Source organism: Liolophura sinensis, chromosome 7 (genome assembly GCF_032854445.1).
Source record: "Liolophura sinensis isolate JHLJ2023 chromosome 7, CUHK_Ljap_v2, whole genome shotgun sequence".
In the NCBI taxonomy this organism is placed as follows: domain Eukaryota; kingdom Metazoa; phylum Mollusca; class Polyplacophora; order Chitonida; family Chitonidae; genus Liolophura; species Liolophura sinensis.
In genome coordinates, this window is record NC_088301.1 from 38,770,928 (window position 1) to 38,789,752 (window position 18,825).

General features: G+C 39.2%; 1 protein-coding gene across 1 annotated transcript in view; it reads left to right on the forward strand.

Annotated features, from left to right (window-relative positions):
- LOC135470249 (adhesion G protein-coupled receptor L3-like) overlaps positions 1 to 18,825 on the forward strand; it is a 33,592-nt gene that overhangs the window by 5,737 nt on the left and 9,030 nt on the right. Inside the window, exons 2-12 of the mRNA XM_064749069.1 lie at positions 9,512 to 9,663; positions 9,980 to 10,116; positions 10,324 to 10,451; positions 12,079 to 12,392; positions 12,634 to 12,810; positions 13,266 to 13,449; positions 13,669 to 13,791; positions 14,374 to 14,582; positions 14,863 to 14,924; positions 17,461 to 17,587; positions 18,228 to 18,331. Of these exons, the coding sequence (XP_064605139.1) occupies positions 9,512 to 9,663; positions 9,980 to 10,116; positions 10,324 to 10,451; positions 12,079 to 12,392; positions 12,634 to 12,810; positions 13,266 to 13,449; positions 13,669 to 13,791; positions 14,374 to 14,582; positions 14,863 to 14,924; positions 17,461 to 17,587; positions 18,228 to 18,331 (1,717 nt within the window). The remainder of the gene's footprint in view (positions 1 to 9,511; positions 9,664 to 9,979; positions 10,117 to 10,323; positions 10,452 to 12,078; positions 12,393 to 12,633; positions 12,811 to 13,265; positions 13,450 to 13,668; positions 13,792 to 14,373; positions 14,583 to 14,862; positions 14,925 to 17,460; positions 17,588 to 18,227; positions 18,332 to 18,825) is intronic.

The following is an 18,825-nucleotide window of genomic DNA, read 5'->3' on the forward strand; positions in this document are numbered from 1 at the left end:
TGCCTATTGGAGATTGACTAACTAATTGCTCATCCCGGGTCGATTGACAAACTGTCCATCCACAAGTGACACACTAACTGTCCATTCCAGATCAATTACCGACTAACTCTCCATCGAAGATTGACTGACTAACAGTCCATCCCAGACCAACGAACTTTGTATGTTTCTCTCTCGAATCATAAGTTTTAAAACATGGTCTTCAGTTTTATTCTTATTTTTTAAGAGCTGTGACAATGTTTAGGCGTAGTTGGTATGATATCCTGAGCGGCAACATCGGCGTTCATTAACAGGGCAATGTTATCATGGTATCTTAAAAAGTACTGCAGGTATTGAGCTCAGGTTTTGCACACATGTAGAACATAATAACACGAGAGGGGTGTTCTATCGTTGATTCGATGTGTGTATATTAATTACCGTAAATGTCAAAATTCATAACTTAGTGTGGTGTGCATTAGAATCAATGTTAAACAAAATGTTAGTGGTGGTTTCTTTAAAAGGTACTGCATGTATTGACCTGAAGCTTTACATGCGTATAAAGCACAATGATACGAGAAGAAAGCTCCATCGCTGATGCTCTGTGTGTATATTAATTACCGTAAATTACCAAATTCATTATTTCGGTACTGTATGTATTGAGATGACGTTTTGTAGCTCTTTGATTGCTAGCCTTACTGCCAACTCTGTTTCCTTTGTCGCATTCGATATATTATGAATGAGTCTAGCACTCTTGCTATGTCGATTTCACATCACGCCGCTTCTCTGATATTGATAACCTTATAAAACTGCAGTAAGGCATTTGGGTCACTTGCAGCGCGAAGGTAAACACAGATGCGTGTATGGAGGGTAATCTTATACATGGGAGTAAAGGTCGTTTATTTTCTGTCCGGTAGTGCTGCCAAACCTCCAGTTGATGGTATTAATGATAAAAAAATGTCCTTATTAACCCTAATAATTCTTATCTGAAAATACTACTCGGATTCTGTCAGTTAATTAAGTCGCTACATAAAATGCTGAGAAATTCTAAACCCGCATCTAATTTCCACCGTGAACATTAAGCCCTATCATGAATGCTTAAACTTTAGTTTACTTTGTATCGTCAGTGAAAGTGCGATTTATTTATTTATTTATTTGATTGGTGTTTTACACAAGAATATTTCACTTATTCGACGGCGACCAGCATTATGGTGGAAAGAAACCGGGTACAGCCCGGGGGAAAACCACGACCATCCGCAGCTGGCAGGCCTTCCCACGTACGGATGAAGGTGTGAACTTAAGCTGCAGGTCCTATACTAATTTATTTATCAGTATTTTTCATGAATATTTGGAATACAAGGTCAAATTCTTGATGCAAGTAATAGGTTTACCATAGGTTTATTTATTACAGTTCCAGGCCGGACTAAAGGTCAAGCTTATTTCCGAGATTACAATACCTTTGTATATGTTCCTTTTCCGGCGGGTCATAATTGCGTCATTTTACGTATATATATGCATCAGGAAGTACTTGAACATGTACCTTCCACAAACTCTCATACTGTATATATTATCCAAATGAACTAATTTTTATGGACATATAAATATGCTGAAATCTGCTGAAATGTTGGTCTGCCTATAACAACTCATTCCTCAAACGCTGCATGGCACAAACTTACAGATTGGTTTCTCGTTGTTTAGTTAAACCTCGCGAGATTCCGTCACGTATGTTTACAGAAGTTCTGCCGTGCAGAAGTCGTTTAAAAAATTTAGCGTACAAGCGCAGATCGAGTTTCCTCTACAACTGTGTCGGAATGGGTCAATATGTCATCCCTTAAGCTCTCAGTTACCATGGAAACGCGGAAAGGGCGGGAAAGGTCTAGCCTAGGCGCATTTGTCTCCATACAACCAGCATCATGTACCACAAATAACTGAAATTATCAAGATAAGAGACTTTAGCCTATGGTATAGATTTCATTTTCCCCGTTTAGCAAAACGGCCGGAGACATTAAATCAAGATGGCAGTGAAATGTGGAAAATGTAGGTCAAAATTTTATATGCTATCAAACGTAATCCATTTATACATGGGACCTTTATGGCAGTAGTTATTACAAATGCCAACAATAAAACAGTAATTACTGAATCAGCAGATGGATATCACTCCTGTTGCGAGTCATACAGGATATTTATTATGTAATATATTGCTATATTATATATAGAGCTATAAATTGTCAGAGTAAAAAAAAATGATACTAATTTCTTCTTTTGTAGGATTTCGAATTCTGTTTCTTGGTTTTCTTTATGAGTGTTGCTGGTTCGGGTACTGGAACCAGCAAAGGAGGTCGCTCTCACTACTTCGGCTGCGAGTCAGGGTTTTTTTCATTCCGAGCGCTCCTGTTTAGCCGTATAGTCATATATGTGAAGACCAAGCAAATAAATACATTAGTAAATAGGTAAATAACCTTATTGCTGAGAAGAGGGGGGGGGGGGCGGATGTAAATGCATTAGGTCGCTTATAACATGAGAGTGTTGAGGGGCTATCTGAAACAGTGAACATTCTTATATACTGAGCCAAGTTCTCCCATATAGTTCGTGTAGGCACCACGCTGCAAATGAGAGGGAAACTCGTCACTTCGAAGGTCGAGATAATCATTTTATAGTGAATGCACGTGGGACCGAACCATGGACAAGTGTTAACAGTAGTCATGTCACAAGAAACGGGATGATTGAATTTGTGTTAACAAGAATGGTACTTGTTAACTGCAGAGCGGCTTTTTTCATGCGTTTCTCGATTCGGTTAAACTGTATATCTAAGAATACATGATGTGATGACTAAACGAAATTGATTTGAGAAAATCACACAAAAATGACTATCTGCGTTATGACAGTTTGCTCTGATTGGTTCTGTGTGCTTACAAAAGGGTTCTCGTGCACTTAAGTCAGCACTACTTTGATTGGCAAGAGTGACATGCATTTGCAACTGATCAAAATCATATAACCAAGTTTACACTTATAATGAAAGAAAGTCAATTCGTGGAATAATGTTGATTACTCTCAGACAACTAGTGTAGAGTATAAACAAGAACCTACTCAAGTGTGTCCTTGTTTTTACTCTCAGTGTTTACAGAAAACTTATACTGTCTTTGAATGTTTTCACAAATCATATATGTAACCGGTGAAGCCACTTAACGTTGTAATTCCGACTACTGGTTAAAGACTTCCGTATTTTAGCGATGAGGGTTCTTCCTGGTGAAAAACGTTAGATTTGGGTGAACAAACTCTCCCCTAATTCTCGACAGTCTTTAATTAAGAGCATGTGTATACTGAACTTGAAATGACCTAGTGTATATTTCTGAAGCTTGAAAGTAAAGAGGAATATTGTCCAGATACGGCAGGCAAAATGGAGGAATGGAATGGACGTCAGTGAAAATTTTTTTTCTTGGGAAATGGCCCCTGACGGTATAGGTGTCTGTTTTCACGCACAACGATATGGTTTTGAATGCTGTCTGGCGCCAAACGGGGTGGAAATCTTAAACTGGGGCATGGTGCACACGAGAGCCGTTTCGAGTGCTTCCTTACATATTATGACTGCGATGGTTTCTACATTACCGGTAGCCAACCCCGCATATTGTTTACGAAGTAATTAATAAAACTGACCTGGAATACACACGCATACACGTACGCTCCCGCATATACACGATAGCCAACTTGGATGGCTGTGTATAATGGGTCATCGGAGAGGGCAAATTAATTTTTACGCAAGTGAATGATGACACAGTGCAAGTTGCAGTAGCTAGATAAAAAAAAAAGCTCCAAGATAGCATGTATATGAAACCTATTAGAAACAGTCTGTTACCCGGGATTAAATGACACCGACAGGATGGAAATTCAGTGTTAGGTTGATTAGCTCAAACATTAAAATGCTAAAAAGAAATGTAAGGGTACAGAGTAGAGAAGATGCATGACGACTGGTACAGAAATGACAGAATGGTTGAAACTTAGTGATGGGATTTTAAGCTCTTATGGAGCAGTCGTTACAGAATGGTAAGGTCACACAGAGGAGTAGTGACAGGGTGTTAATTAAGCTCACACAGAGCGGTAGTGACTGGATAGTAGAAAGGTATGGCAAATAAGCCTGACGGTAGAAAAGTGCAGACAGGATGGTAAGGTCACACGGAACTGTAGTGACCAGATGGTCAGCTCACACAGAGCATTACTGACAGGATGGTAGAAAAGTGGTGACCGAAAGGTAAGCCCACACGGAGCAGTAGTGACAGGATGGTAAGCTCATACAGAGCAGTAGTGACAGGATGGTCATTAAGCTCCCACAGTACATTACTGACAGGATGGTACAAAAGTTGTTACTGGATGGTAAGCTCACACAGACCATTACTAACAGGATGGTAGATAAGTGGTGACGGAATGGTAAGCTCACACGGAGCAGTAATGACAGGATGGTCAGCTCACACAGAACATTACCGACAGGATAGTAGAAAAGAGGTGATGAGATGGTGAGCTCACGTAGAGCAGGAGTGACATTATGGTAGAAAAGTGGTGACGGGATGGTAGGCTCACACAGAGCAGTAGTGACAGGATGGTCATTAAGTTCCCACAGTACATTACTGACAGGATGGTAGAAAAGTGGTGACGGGATAGTAAGCTCACACAGAGCAGTAGTGACAGGATGGTCATTAAGTTCCCACAATATATTACTGACAGGATGGTAGAAAAGTGGTGACGGGATGGGAAGCTCACACAGAGCAGTAGTGATAGGATGGTCATTAAGCTCCCACAGTACATCACTGACGGGATGGTAGAAAAGTGGTGACGGGATGGTAGGCTCACACAGAGCAGTAGTGACAGGATGGTCATTAAGCTCCCACAGTACATCACTGACAGGATGGTAGAAAAGTGGTGACGGGATGGGAAGCTCACACAGAGCAGTAGTGACAGGATGGTCATTAAGTTCCCACAATATATTACTGACAGGATGGTAGAAAAGTGGTGACGGGATGGTAGGCTCACACAGAGCAGTAGTGACAGGATGGTCATTAAGCTCCCACAGTACATCACTGACAGGATGGTAGAAAAGTGATGACGGGATGGTAGGCTCACACAGAGCAGTAGTGACAGGATGGTCATTAAGTTCCCACAATATATTACTGACAGGATGGTAGAAAAGTGGTGACGGGATGGTAGGCTCACACAGAGCAGTAGTGACAGGATGGTCATTAAGCTCCCACAATATATTACTGACAGGATGGTAGAAAAGTGGTGACGGGATGGAAAGCTCACACAGAGCAGTAGTGACAGGATGGTCATTAAGCTCCCACAGTACATCACTGATGGGATGGTAGAAAAGTGGTGACGGGATGGAAAGCTCACACAGAGCAGTAGTGACAGGATGGTCATTAAGCTCCCACAGTACATCACTGACAGGATGGTAGAAAAGTGGTGACGGGATGGAAAGCTCACCACACAGAGCAGTAGTGAAAGGATGTTAAGCCCACACAGAGCACAAAAGTGACAGGATAGTAAGTTCACAGAGCACAGCGACGGGATAGAAAGCACAGGGAAGCGACAGGATAGTAAGCTGACGGAGCACAGAAGTTACTGGATAGTGAACTCGCAGTACACAGAAGTGACAGGATAGTAAGCTCACAGAGCACAGGAGTTACAGGATAATAAACTCGCAGAGCACAGAAGTGACAAGATAGTAAGCTCGCAGAACACAGAAGTGACAGGATAGTAAGCTCACAGAAGTGACAAGATAGTAAGCTCGCAGAACACAGAAGTGACAGGATAGTAAGGTCACAGAGCACAGAAGTGACAGGATAGTAAGGTCACAGAGCACAGAAGTTATTGGATAATAAGTCCACAGAAGTGACAGGATAATAAACTCGCAGAGCACAGAAGTGACAGGATAGTAAGCTCACAGAGAAAGGGAGTTACAGGATAATAAGTCCACAGAAGTGACACGATAGTAAACTCGCAGAGCACAGAAGTGAGAGGATAGTAAGCTCACAGAGCACAGAAGTTACTGGATAGTAAGTCCACAGAAGTGACAGGATAGCAAACTCACAGAGCACAGAAGTGACAGGATAGTAAACTCGCAGAACACAGAAGTGACAGGATAGTTAGCTCACAGAGCACATAAGTGACAGGGTAGTAAGCTCACAGAGCACAGAAGTGACAGGATAGTAAGCTCACAGAGCACAGAAGTTACAGGACAATAAGTCCACAGAAGTGACAGGATAGTAAACTCGCAGATCACAGAAGTGACAGGATAGTAAGCTCACAGAACACAGAAGTTACAGGATAATAAGCTCACACGAGTGACGGAATAATAAACTCGCAGAGCACATAAGTGACAGGGTAGTAAGGTCACAGAGAAAAGGAGTTACAGGATAATAAGTACACAGAAGTGACACGATAGTAAACTCGTAGAACACAGAAGTTACAGGATAGTAAGTCCACAGACGTGACAGGATAGTAAACTCGCAGAGCACAGAAGTGACAGGATAGTAAGCTCGCAGAACAAGGCAGTGACAGGATGTCAATCTCAGATAGAACGATAGTGATAGGATGGTAAACTCACATTATACAGTGGTGATAGGATGGTAAGCTCACATATAACAGCACTGACAGGATGTTAACCTCACAGAGAACAGCACTGACAGGATGTTAACCTCACAGAGAACAGCACTGACAGGGTGTTAAACTCACAGAGAACAGCCCTGACAGGATGTTAACCTCACAGAGAACAGCACTGACAAGATGTTAACCTCACAGAGAACAGCACTGACAGGGTGTTAAACTCACAGAGAACAGCACTGACAGGGTGTTAAACTCACAGAGAACAACACGGAAAGGATGTTAAAGTCACACAGCACAGTAGTGGTAGGACCTTAAGGTCACGAAACGAGATATCAGTTTCGGTATTTTAATCTAAGACAGCACAGCAATGAGAGCATGTTAGCATGGATTGTAGATTGTGACAGCATAGCAGTGACTGTAAATGTTAAACACAATATGTATCTATATATTTTCTTTAAATAAAGACATAACGTATGTTTGACTAATGGGCCCTTTCCTTTAGTGGTTATAGTTCGTCTGCATGGACGTGTATCATGTAATGTGTACCAAATGACACGACACGTTTAAGAACTAGTAATGCGACTGAGAAGATGTTGAACTTTGAAACTGGTACCACATGTTTACTTGGTGTATTCCGCAAGAAAACATTCTCGGACCCTGAGACATATCACCCTTGCAGTGCATATACAGATGTAGAACTTGTCAAAAATCACAGATAAAATGTCATATAATGCCTTATAAAGTTTATATTATAGTCATTAAGGACCCCTGCATGTTTGCTCCGCGCATTATGCGCCCTTCTCCTGCCGTTATAAACCGAATCTTACTTATAGGCTATGTCTAGATAAGAAAGTATTAACTTGTGTATAATTAGGCGGATCATTCAGACATTAGATTCTCTTATATCTTATTAGATACTGTTTAGATTACGACTAGTATCACTCAATCAAAAAGTCGATTTAATTATTAGAGTCTTTTCACAAATTTTGCTACATGCAGTCACGACTTCGCGACAAAAGCGAAGTAGAATTAACTGTTTGTTTACAACCTCAAATGTGTAAACCAACACAGATTTGTGACTACAGTAATCATGTCTAATATCCGGTGCCGTGTATCATCCAGTCATCTGTTACAGCTAGCATTTTTAATGTATATCATAACCTCCAAAAAGATTAATCCATTGATATCTAATGAATGCCTAAATGGAAGACAAATTTTGATGGAGGTAATGGTGCATAAATTATAATATTTAAATTTTGTACTTGCATAAGGATAATCTTCATATCTGTTTGTCAGATAATGAATCATTCAGTAACTAGGAACAGATTTTTCATATTTTGGGATTACCTGCATATATTTTACATTTCCCTAATCTATCTAGGCTCCTATGCTAACAACCCAAATTCCAAGTGACTGAAACATGGCGGCAGCTGCGAAAACAGTTGGCAAGGATATTATGGAATATTATCCGTATTTATCAAAATTGTGGTTTATTTTATATCCAGAGTAAGTCATTTCATCATTTCAACTTTGACCTTTCCTTTCCGAAGCAGTCAATAAAAGTGTTGTGTCCCACACGCACTGTTGGAAAGTCAAGCTGATAGACTGCTTAAAGTCTCGTATCAAGACCTGTGTATATCATTTCCCATGATAACGGATGAATAAGAGCGTTGTAGAATACTTGTTGACACAAAGACTATCATCATCTCATTACTCTCGTAACAGTGAGAGAAGTTCCACTGTTTGGTCCACATGTCTGGCTTATTCAGGCCTTAAGTATTACGTTCAACTAGAGGTAATGAAGTGAAAACAAATTGACTAGCTATAACCAATTTTTGCTACATAAAATTCGGATGAAAATCTAATATGTCAACATTTATTTTGAATGATTTCCTCTCCAACATACCGAACTGAGATAAATAACCTTCTTTGCCGAAAATTATGGAAACCTATAGAGGGACTTTTGCGATCTTGCTATTTCATCTTGTATTACAATGGTGAAGGCAGTAGTGCAATGAAATGGATGTAGCAGTGAATCACCTCACTTCGCAACTTATACCTTGCTTGGCTACCTTTTTACCTCACGTCTGCGCTACCTCGTCATGCATTATACAAATCCAGGTAGTTACGCCCGGGTAGCCAAGTAGCGAGGTTCGAAACAGATTTCGAAAATAGATTGCTTGTAAAGTTGTTGGATCACCTGAGTTATTTCAACGCTTGCTTCCATGTTTCCTAATATTTAAATGGTCGGCATGTGAAGATTTGTGTTTACTCCTCTGTGTAGTGTGAGTGTTTGTGTAAATATGCAAAAACAGGCACAAAATATTGACATTTCCGCAGGTAAAAATTATTATCTCGGGTGTGTTGATCATGGCATATGCTTATGGAAAAGCGCTGAGGTAAGAAAGTTGCCTCATGGATGTACCGGTACTTCCTGATGATACAAAATGTACGTTTGAACATCTTATTAACGACTATACGTGTAAAATACTGTGCTACGTAAACGCTCCTCCGTAACTTATTGCCAAGAATTTATGTGATCCAACATTTTGTCAACTAATAATGCCTTACTTCCATACAAAATGTGGTGCAAGTTATGTAATCTATATTATAATCTTAGCATAAATTAGCTTATCCACATATTGTTGATATTCGGTGAACACCCGTTCAAGTACCGACCGGGATATAATTACTCTACTAGGTACACATAGTGTTACTATTACACCATTTCGAGCATTGGGTGTAAATAATGTGCATGGAAGCTTGACCTTCTCAATCTAACCCACATTAGTACTCGATATTTCAATGTTGCTCATACTATATTGTTTTACATCCAGTACACCAGAAGCAAATAATACATGGAAACTTGCAGCATGCATGTTAGAAAAGCATAGTTTACAGCTTTAATCTGATTTTCTGTGAAAGATTTTTGTCTGTCCTTCAGGCTTGCAAATCAGATGCGGTGATGGAGACTGGATTCAGGTCCATCGTGGATGCTATTGCTTTGAATTGGAGCAGAAAACGTGGTTGGAAGCCAAACAAGAGTGTCAAAATCGTGGAGGCTTTTTGCTTTCTATTGGCTCTGTGGCCGAGCTTGTAAGTGACCATCAGTCTTCTATCTTCACTGTCTGTTTCCATATTCATAAATAATTTAACGGCTGAAGGCCAAATTAGCCATGCTAATTCAGGTGCATGGCGTTCTGATTTATAACGCACTCTTATATAGATCCGGTGAAATGGGTTCAATAATAAGTCATGTGATGGCTTTAAAATCAGCGATCGTGTAAATGGTATATTAATGTCAGCATTACAAATGATTTACTTAACAAGTGGCTCTTAGTAGAAAAATTACAATGTAGCAAATAGTGACTAATGGACCAGCAAAATTTTATCCGTTAATTCTCATTGGCAGGAAAATATCAGTAAAAAACTGAAACCTATGATAAAAGATGAAGATCATCTTAATTGGTGGGTTGGACTAGAGGCAGACCCTGTCCAAGCTGGTCGTTGGAAGTGGGCTGATGGAGGGGAGTTTAGTCGAAGGGTTAGGTAAGATAAGATAAGAGTTTGTAGTCCCTTGTTGTGAAATTTGAATCACTAAAGCAATAAAGCTTTGGGCTAAATATACTTGCCTTGTCACGATCAATATCCATAAACCAGTACATGCAATCCAGTCTTTAAAAAAATATTATAGCAATGACAACCTGTTATAGTTGGTTAGATGATAAAAGCTGTGATTTTCTGATTTCTGTTCAGCCCTTGGAGTCCTGGGGAACCTAACAACGCTGGAGACAAGGAGAAGTGCGTAGAGCTGAATTACAAAGGAAAACTCAATGATGCCGCTTGTTCAGAACTGAATCCATTTGTGTGCGAGAACATGGGACGTAAGTATATGGCAAAAATGTTGCTCAGTTTAAGTAGTTTTGCGACCAGCATCAATGTATTTTGACCTAAACTCAAGTTTTTTACTTTTTTTAACAAGGAAATAAATTCCCCAGCTCTCACTGTTTTCGAGGGGCTGAGGGTTGGGGGTGATGGCAAAACGTGGTCGGCGAAACTCGGGTTGTCCTTTACGCAGTCTAGCGTTCGTTGGTTTACCCAGAGCACTGCGTGGGTTCCTCCTCACATACATGTAAATGACCAGCACCTTAAAATTCTGGCGAAAATTTGTCTTTTGTCACATGAATGGTGAAAAATATGATGTGTAACAAGCATGAATGAAATAATCCGTCATTTTCTTTTTTACAGACCGGTTTCAACCAAAATTAACATATAACAATGTCCCGCTAGAGTTCATTCCAAAATTTATTATCTTCAAATTGTTTCTTTTTCTTCAAGCGCCTCTGGGTAGGATTGCTTGGCTGCCAAGTATGTCAAGCTCTGAAAATGCGGTCTCTTTGATAACTTTTGCACGTCATGCTATCCTATCAAATGTCCACATATTTGACAACTGATGTATGCAGACATACTGTAATTTCAGAAACTCTTATACCTGTGATCATATGCATCTACAGAACGTTTAAGCAGATTCCACACCCGCGGCGTTAAATGTGTGTGTAATGTCTAAACATGAGCGTCTTTAAATCAGGAGAAAGGATGGCAACGATTGGGAGCCGCATACCGCGTGCACCTTTAAAGGCGAAAGCCTTCCGCACATATTTCCTATTTCGTCTATTGTTGTTGTGAACTCTCTTCCTCCATCATTCTGTCTTACTTTAACACGAGGTAAATATTTCCTACCTATATACCACTGCATGGGCTTTCATATATAAAGTTTTAAGCGTTAAGCCATACAATAAGGATCTTTCGAGTAAATGTGGTTTGGTATGCCAGAAAGCACTTTGATGTAAAATGACTTAACTCTGTCTAAACTTATCTTTTGTTTCTTGCTATCCTGAAACGAACTTAATTGTGGTCTTCTAACATTAAATACAAAATGCTGTGTTTCAGAAAGCCTATATAAAAACAGGCAGAAATTAAATCGTAATTTCAGAATCTGATTCACGTTACCTTGCTGTTGATTTTACCTCCTGTCATTTATTGTCTCTTACCATAATTATATACGTGCTGAACATGTCAACCAAGGTACGTGCTATGCAATAAAAATACTGCTGAGTAAGATCATATCAGGAACAATCAGTCATGGGTTGCTGTTATTTTCAGATAAATTATAAACATATATATTTAAAACATTTTATTAAGAAATTTTTTGACACTATAATACTCATCTATACCAGTTTTAGACAAACTTGAGCGAGGTAAATCTAATTAGTACTGAAACGGTTGTCTTGGTAATGTATATATAAGCCTGTTTATGCTCGCTTCCTCTCCGGCCGTATGTGGGAAGGTCTGCAGTAACCTGCGGATGGTCGTGTGTTTCCCCCCGGACTCTGCCCGGTTTCCTCCCACCAAAATGCTGGCTGCCGCCGTATAAATGAAATATTCTTTTGTACGGTGTAAAACACCAATCAAATAAATAAATAAATAAACCTGTTTATATCCCGTCCTCAGATACAACTACCACTGATATGGGCACAATCTTGACAACAACGGTACAGTCTTCAGCGGAGACCAGACAGACTTCGACGGAATTGCCCGTGGAGACTGATCCGAGTACGGCCAAGGAAAACACGGTTTCACAGATTAGGTCGGAATCCACCCGGAAACGGGACACAAAGGGCCCCCCCACCAGAATAACAACGCCTCGTCTTCCCGAGGCTGCTCCCCCTAATACCACAGTACAATCCACAACTATCAGCGATGAGATGGAGATCATTACTGTACCATACACGGAGAAGATAAACGAGATAATCACAGATCTAAATGTAAGAGCAAAAAGATTGTGATTTAATTACTAATATCGAAAATGAAGGTACAAATGTCAGGCTTCAAATTATATGACAATCAGGGTAAAAATACACAGTTGTGATTTTTGCATGGTTCAGTCTGTCTCGTATTTAAAAGTTATGCAAACTGAAACATACAATGTTATATTCTCCAATAAATATACTGATATATGTGAGAAGCATTGTTTTAGCAAGATGTACACATTTTGTTCTTTTTTAGGAAAAACAAAGTGCTAAAACCGTGGCAAAGGCTGCCTCCTCATTAGCAACGGTAATCACTCAAAAGAAAATCCTTACATCCAAAGAGGTTGCGTTAACAGCTCGAAAACTTAGTGAATTGGCAACCAAGGTTGATTTGACTAATAGCTCTGCTAAAGAAATCGAAGAGGTCGTATCGGTAAGTCTGTGTTCTTGTTTTTTTTTTAAATATATATATATATATATATATATTAGAGGGGTTTTTCTCTCTTTTTTGTCTTTTGGGGTTTGGGGGGGGGGGGCTTTGGGGTCAGTACTGACTTCCAGGGTTTCTAGTTTAATAGTTACTTCTCCATGACATAAAACTCTCTTTTGTCGTCGGAGGTGCATATAGAGAGTTCTGAGGGCTGGGAGATTTATCACCGCCTATACGAGCTAATTATTTGAAAATCCTTGTTTTACCGCATTTTAGATGATGCCAGGACTGAATTAAACTTTTAGGACAATTTGTGGGAGGGGAGGGGGGAGGGGTGATAGATTGCCTGTGTGTCGATCTAACTACATGGTTAGTGTTATTACTATACACTTCACGAATAAGACATTTTTGATTACCTGTCTTCGTCAAAATTGAATACATACATTCTTCTTTTTCAGGAAGTGTTTAAGGCAACAAGTAACCTCATGTCTACAAACAAAACACAGACGTGGTCAGAGTTATCAAGAAAAGATCAGCGTGAGTCGGCTGAGTTAATTCTGCAAGGAGTTGAAAGCAGTGCTTTTGTCTTTGCCAAGTCTATTGAAAGCCCTGATACAATCAACAAGAAGGAGGATAACATCGGTGAATTTTCCTTTTTTTTTCATATGGAAAGTTAGGAATAAAGGCTTGTCTTGGATACTATAGTGTCAGAATGAGTTCACTAAATTTTTATACTAAATTATTTAACCCTTAAATTTTATTTCTTTTGTTGGTCAGTTTGCCAAGGAATGTTTATCCCGTTTAATACATTTATTAAAACTGTTATAACAGCTATAGTGTTTCTATGATTTAATGTTTCAGAAATGGAGTTACAAGTTCTAGGGCCAGAGCAGTTAAACAAATCGAAAATCGTATACGAACCAGAGGATAAATCTGATGTGTTCGTTCTTCCAAGCGACATGCTGAAAGACAATGAAGATGGGGGTAAGGCTTACGAAAATGAATAATTAGTTAAGCGTTCTAGGATTCATGCAGTCGCTGTATCAACGTATATAAATTCTGATATTTCAATTACTCGTTCATTCAAAATCTGTAGGCATCACCAAAACATTCAGATGTTTCCTCTCTTTTATAATAGGAGAAAGAAGAATCGCCTTGCTTTGTACGCGTGGAACGTAATCTCAAGTCCCCTGCTTTCACTAGCTGTGGGGCATTGGTGATAATAAGTGGTCGAGGATGCTCGTGTGACCCTTTGCGCAATCTTACGTTTCTTGAAAACCACGTGTCTTCCACCGATATGGTCTGCACATTTGTTCATCACTTATGAGTTGGGAAGTTCGTCAGTAATGATTGTCATGAGGGGGGCCCCGGTTTCGCCCACCCATAAGCCTGACGACCTTAAAATAAATATAAATAAATAAATGCCCATAAAAGTGACTCCCATCGTAGGCCTAAATGTGAATAATTTATGAATGTACCGTTAAGTGAAAACCAAATAATAAAGATAAATAATAAGTATAATTATTAATAAGTATTTAATTCTTAAAACTTTACAATCCTTCACAGGCCTCACCAAGGTGGTTTTTGTCACCTACCATAAAATTGCGGACTTGCTGCAGCCAGAGGCCGACAAAAGTGGACCGGATGAAGGCGAGGTAGACCGCCCGTCTGAAGCTCAGCAACTTGTCGTTTCTAACGTTATATCCGTTTCCGTCCTGGGAAAGACATTTCAAAACTTGGAAACACCCATTAAATTCACCATGAAGCATACTAAGGTAAATGAAGATGGATAATTCATTTTCTTTTTATTTCATCATGGTTAAACGGATCAGTTTGTTGATTTACAATTGCCTTATGCTGAATGTCACTTGCAGGAATTACATTACCAGTGTTCATGTAAACATGACTTGACAGTACAAGTGATGCCAAAATGGCAACATTTGTTTGTTAAATCTTAGCCACGGCACTTTCTTTTGAGCTTAAGGTCTTTATATTACGTATATTACAGTAGAAATATATAAAAAGCTACTTATATATTTTTTGTTTTGTTTCCAGAAAACTCAGAGCTATCCAGGAAGTGGCAACCCATCTTGTGTTTTCTGGAAATTTGCCAAGAGGTAAGTGTGAAACCTATTACGCAATGCCCTTATACACTGCCATAATATTTATTGTAAAGATCGAGCAAAGGTTGCCTCGTGGTGTTTGAAAACACTGCGAGGTAGAAGATAGGGGATTTGCTTCACTTTCTTACTGCAGATCATTTTATAAAAGGGAACTATGTGAGATGGGAATATCCTTTAATGAAGTTTCACAGCATTACGAAGGCTTCCTAATTTATGGAAATATGTAAGGTTCATGATTAGAAAGCAAATGGAAACAACTTGTAATCGATGCTCTTTGATCTAATATATTTCGTGTGAATTGTAAAAATAAATTCATCCAGGTTGGTTAAAATGATCAAGAGACCATAGTACATCATATGTTCCACACCACATCCTTACTTTTTGCATTCACTTTTTTAGGAATTGTGGTCTTAGTTATAATTAACTTGTTTGGCAATCTTATGATCACAATAGTTGAGAGAGAGAGTATCAAATTCCTAATTTACATACTTTAGCTCACCGTTGATCGCCTGTTATTCGTGCATATGATATTGATGAAAACATCCCCATATGCACGTGTGTCCACTCGCATGCATGCTACGAATGCGTGGAATTCTAGGCATCTATTTAACTGTGTATAACACACAGCTTTCACATTACTTCTCGCCAATGCGCACGCAAGGCCAGGTTAGTGCTAAATGCTGACAGACATTGTTCGTCCAGGATTTACGAGGAGTATGTGGCAGGAAAGCATCCGCAGGATATTAATATGTGTTTTGGGTGGTCAGTTACACCAACATATTCTTCGTCTGGGTGATGAAGTGGGTTTACACTTTTTACCACGTGGGATTGTTTTTCTTCTAGCCTTTAGCTGTCTGCAGTGCCTATTTTCGTTTCTCTCCATGGAAGATTTGGGATTATTTACTGCTTGGCTTGCAAGCTTTACTCACCACCTTTCCACAGTGGAAGAGGGCTTGTTACCCGCTGCTTTTTAAGTATATACATGATGAGTTAAAATAAAATCCTGACTGAGGTAAATTTATAACAGGCCTGATTTCAACGGTAATACCTGTGACCATTTGCCACATATCACGCTGTCGTCACTGCTATGATGGGTTTACCTTCTACCATGTGGTCTTTTGTATTTTATAAAGTTGCATAATTTAATGTCCCTTCGTCTAGGTATAATATACCTAAAATCTTCAGGGTCCTCCTAGAGTGATTTCTGTACAAGGATACTTGCTTTTCCCTGTTGGCTATCTACATTATTTTCAAGTTGGATCAACAAAATGGATAAAACTGGCTACAAGAATGGATTTTTTTGTGCGTACACGTGTTTGTATATGAGAGAAATGGTATACAGTGACAGGTGACATTAAAGAAACAGAATTTAACAGTTCTTTGATACACAATGTGCAGAGTTACAAAGTTAAATAAGGCAGAAACCCAAGCAGCTGTTGTCTATTGTGACCTACTTAATTTGTTTGTTTGTTGTCATTGTGAATAATTGGATAAAGTTCGGTAAGATTTTTTACCATAATGCCTGTTGTTTGAAATGGGACAATGTGGTTGACATGTGTGATCACATGTGACATTATCAGATTCGGTGAATAAAACTGAACATTAAATGAGAAGCTCAGGTAAGAGAACTTCGTATACAGATCATGTAATCAGAGTTTTAAGTCTACCAATAATTACCTTTTAATGTTTACCTGACATTGTTGCCGCTATCTCGGCTAACCGAACCACACTGTTGTCATGAAACGGGATAACATGCTCTTGTCCCAACACTAAATTGCTGAAAGTCGTGTTGCGCTATTGGTCATTGTCAAACTCTGTTAAAACACGTCAAAGCTAAATGCAAAGCTAAAGGTATAAACCATGGAACCAAATCAGTGGGAACTCAGTGAGCATTACAAAAGGAGAGAGCATTCTGATTTATCTGATTTAGCTGTTGTGTCATGTGATCTAAACAAAGTCTCCAATCCATGCCAGCTGGCTAAAATCCGCTATTGCCAAGCATTAAGTATAAAATTGCAAATCTTATACACGTTGGCCATTATGAATTCCCAAATCCTTAAGTCACATAGCTGTTTCCGTTTCCTTTATTTTAATTCCAAGAAGTCAAAACCTCTCAAGCATGTCAAGAGGATTATGAAGTTGACTTAGGATTAGCAGATATTTAATCTTAAGTTTAAAATGTCATGACAAAAATGAAAATCAAATGGTTTAGGTGAAACAGAAATAAGGTCACAAGTAAAGATAGCGCTAAGATTAAGGTAGCGTTTTTATCCCGGTCTGAACCACTTTCATCGATACGCGTATATAGCTTCCCATCTCACTTTAAGACGCCTTTCCTGCTATAAGTTAATTTATATATGTGTTGGCTATCTGCATTTACCTCACTTCACAGGAATCAATTTGAATTTTGCTGTTTTAAAGGTTTGACATCTGTGAAATCTCACAATGAACCTGATGACAGTACCCTATCGCATCAATGTACATGCATATGTGTACCCATATTTAATCTTTATGTTTATATTGGTCACAGCTCTGAAACGTCCGGGAAATGGTCAGAAGAGGGCTGTGGAGTGGTCAAGACCAACTCATCTCACACGGTTTGTGAGTGTAACCATCTGACCCACTTTGCCGTGCTCATGGATGTCCAGGGTGTCAAGGTATCATCATGAACAGCCGGTATTTTCGTCAATAGTGAGATGACTATATGTGGTGATTAATGGATCCCAGCTTTGATAAAATATTTAATCGTGAATGAGGCGAAAATTTTTGAATATTGATGAGTTGTATAGGGGTATAGTGTAAAACAGTGTATAGGTTTTTACCTTTTTTAAATGGCTGCTGAAATTCGATATTTGTTATCAATAGATTGGCACTTGACAGTGGTACTCTTGCAAGAATTATGGTGATCAGTGGTGGCGACATCATAAAGTACATTTTGTCCGTTTTGTTTGTTTATTTATTCGATGCTAATTTATTTCCAATTGTATTTATGCTTATTTAGCTGACATATTAATTCGTCTGTAATTTTCTCCTCGAATTGTGTGTTATAAATGTGTCACCGATAACTTATACCTTTTGAAAAGCCCGCTCTTCTTCAGTGTTATATTAAGGTCATGATAGCATTTCTCTTGTCCAGAGGCGAGTTGTTCAAAAGTGTATTAAAAGCCAAGCCACGTTTAAATGATAATGGACTAAAGCTAATACCGAGCTAACATCCTAATACACCCTTGAACAACTGAACCGTGAACAATATCAAATGCATGCAGTTCTAGGGTGTATCTGTGATGTAATCGCCAGGTATCAGACGACCACGATATGCCTCTACAGCTTATCACTTACGCAGGATGTATTGTGTCCGCCGTATGTTTGGTCATCAGCTGGCTTACTTTCCAGTTTCTTAGGTAAGTACCCAATCATGTTATTCAGTCAACTCCGGCTAAAGTTTCTATATCACAAAGGTACAATCATAAGTGCACAGATGAGTGTTTTTTTTTATTTGACTGAAGTTTTACTCTGTTCTCAAGAATATGTTACTGACACGACAGGGCCAAACATCATGTTGAAAAGAAACCAAGTAGAAAATAGAAAAAAAAACCAGGACCTTCCGCAGGCCATCGACAGACCTTTGACGTACCGCAGAGAAACCCAGCATGGATGCACAGAAGCATTGAGAAATTGTCCAGTGTGTTTTAATTCACTGTAGGGATTACTGGGAAATAATAATATTAACATTTGTACAAACAAAAAAGTCTTAACTTTGCTTTGACCTGAGACTATGTGAGACAACAACGGCATCTTTATGCGGCTAAACTATCACCTTGTGCATGTATATAGACGGGTGTGTCGATGGATGAAGATGTAGACCAAGATATAGTACTCCCTGTACATGACATGC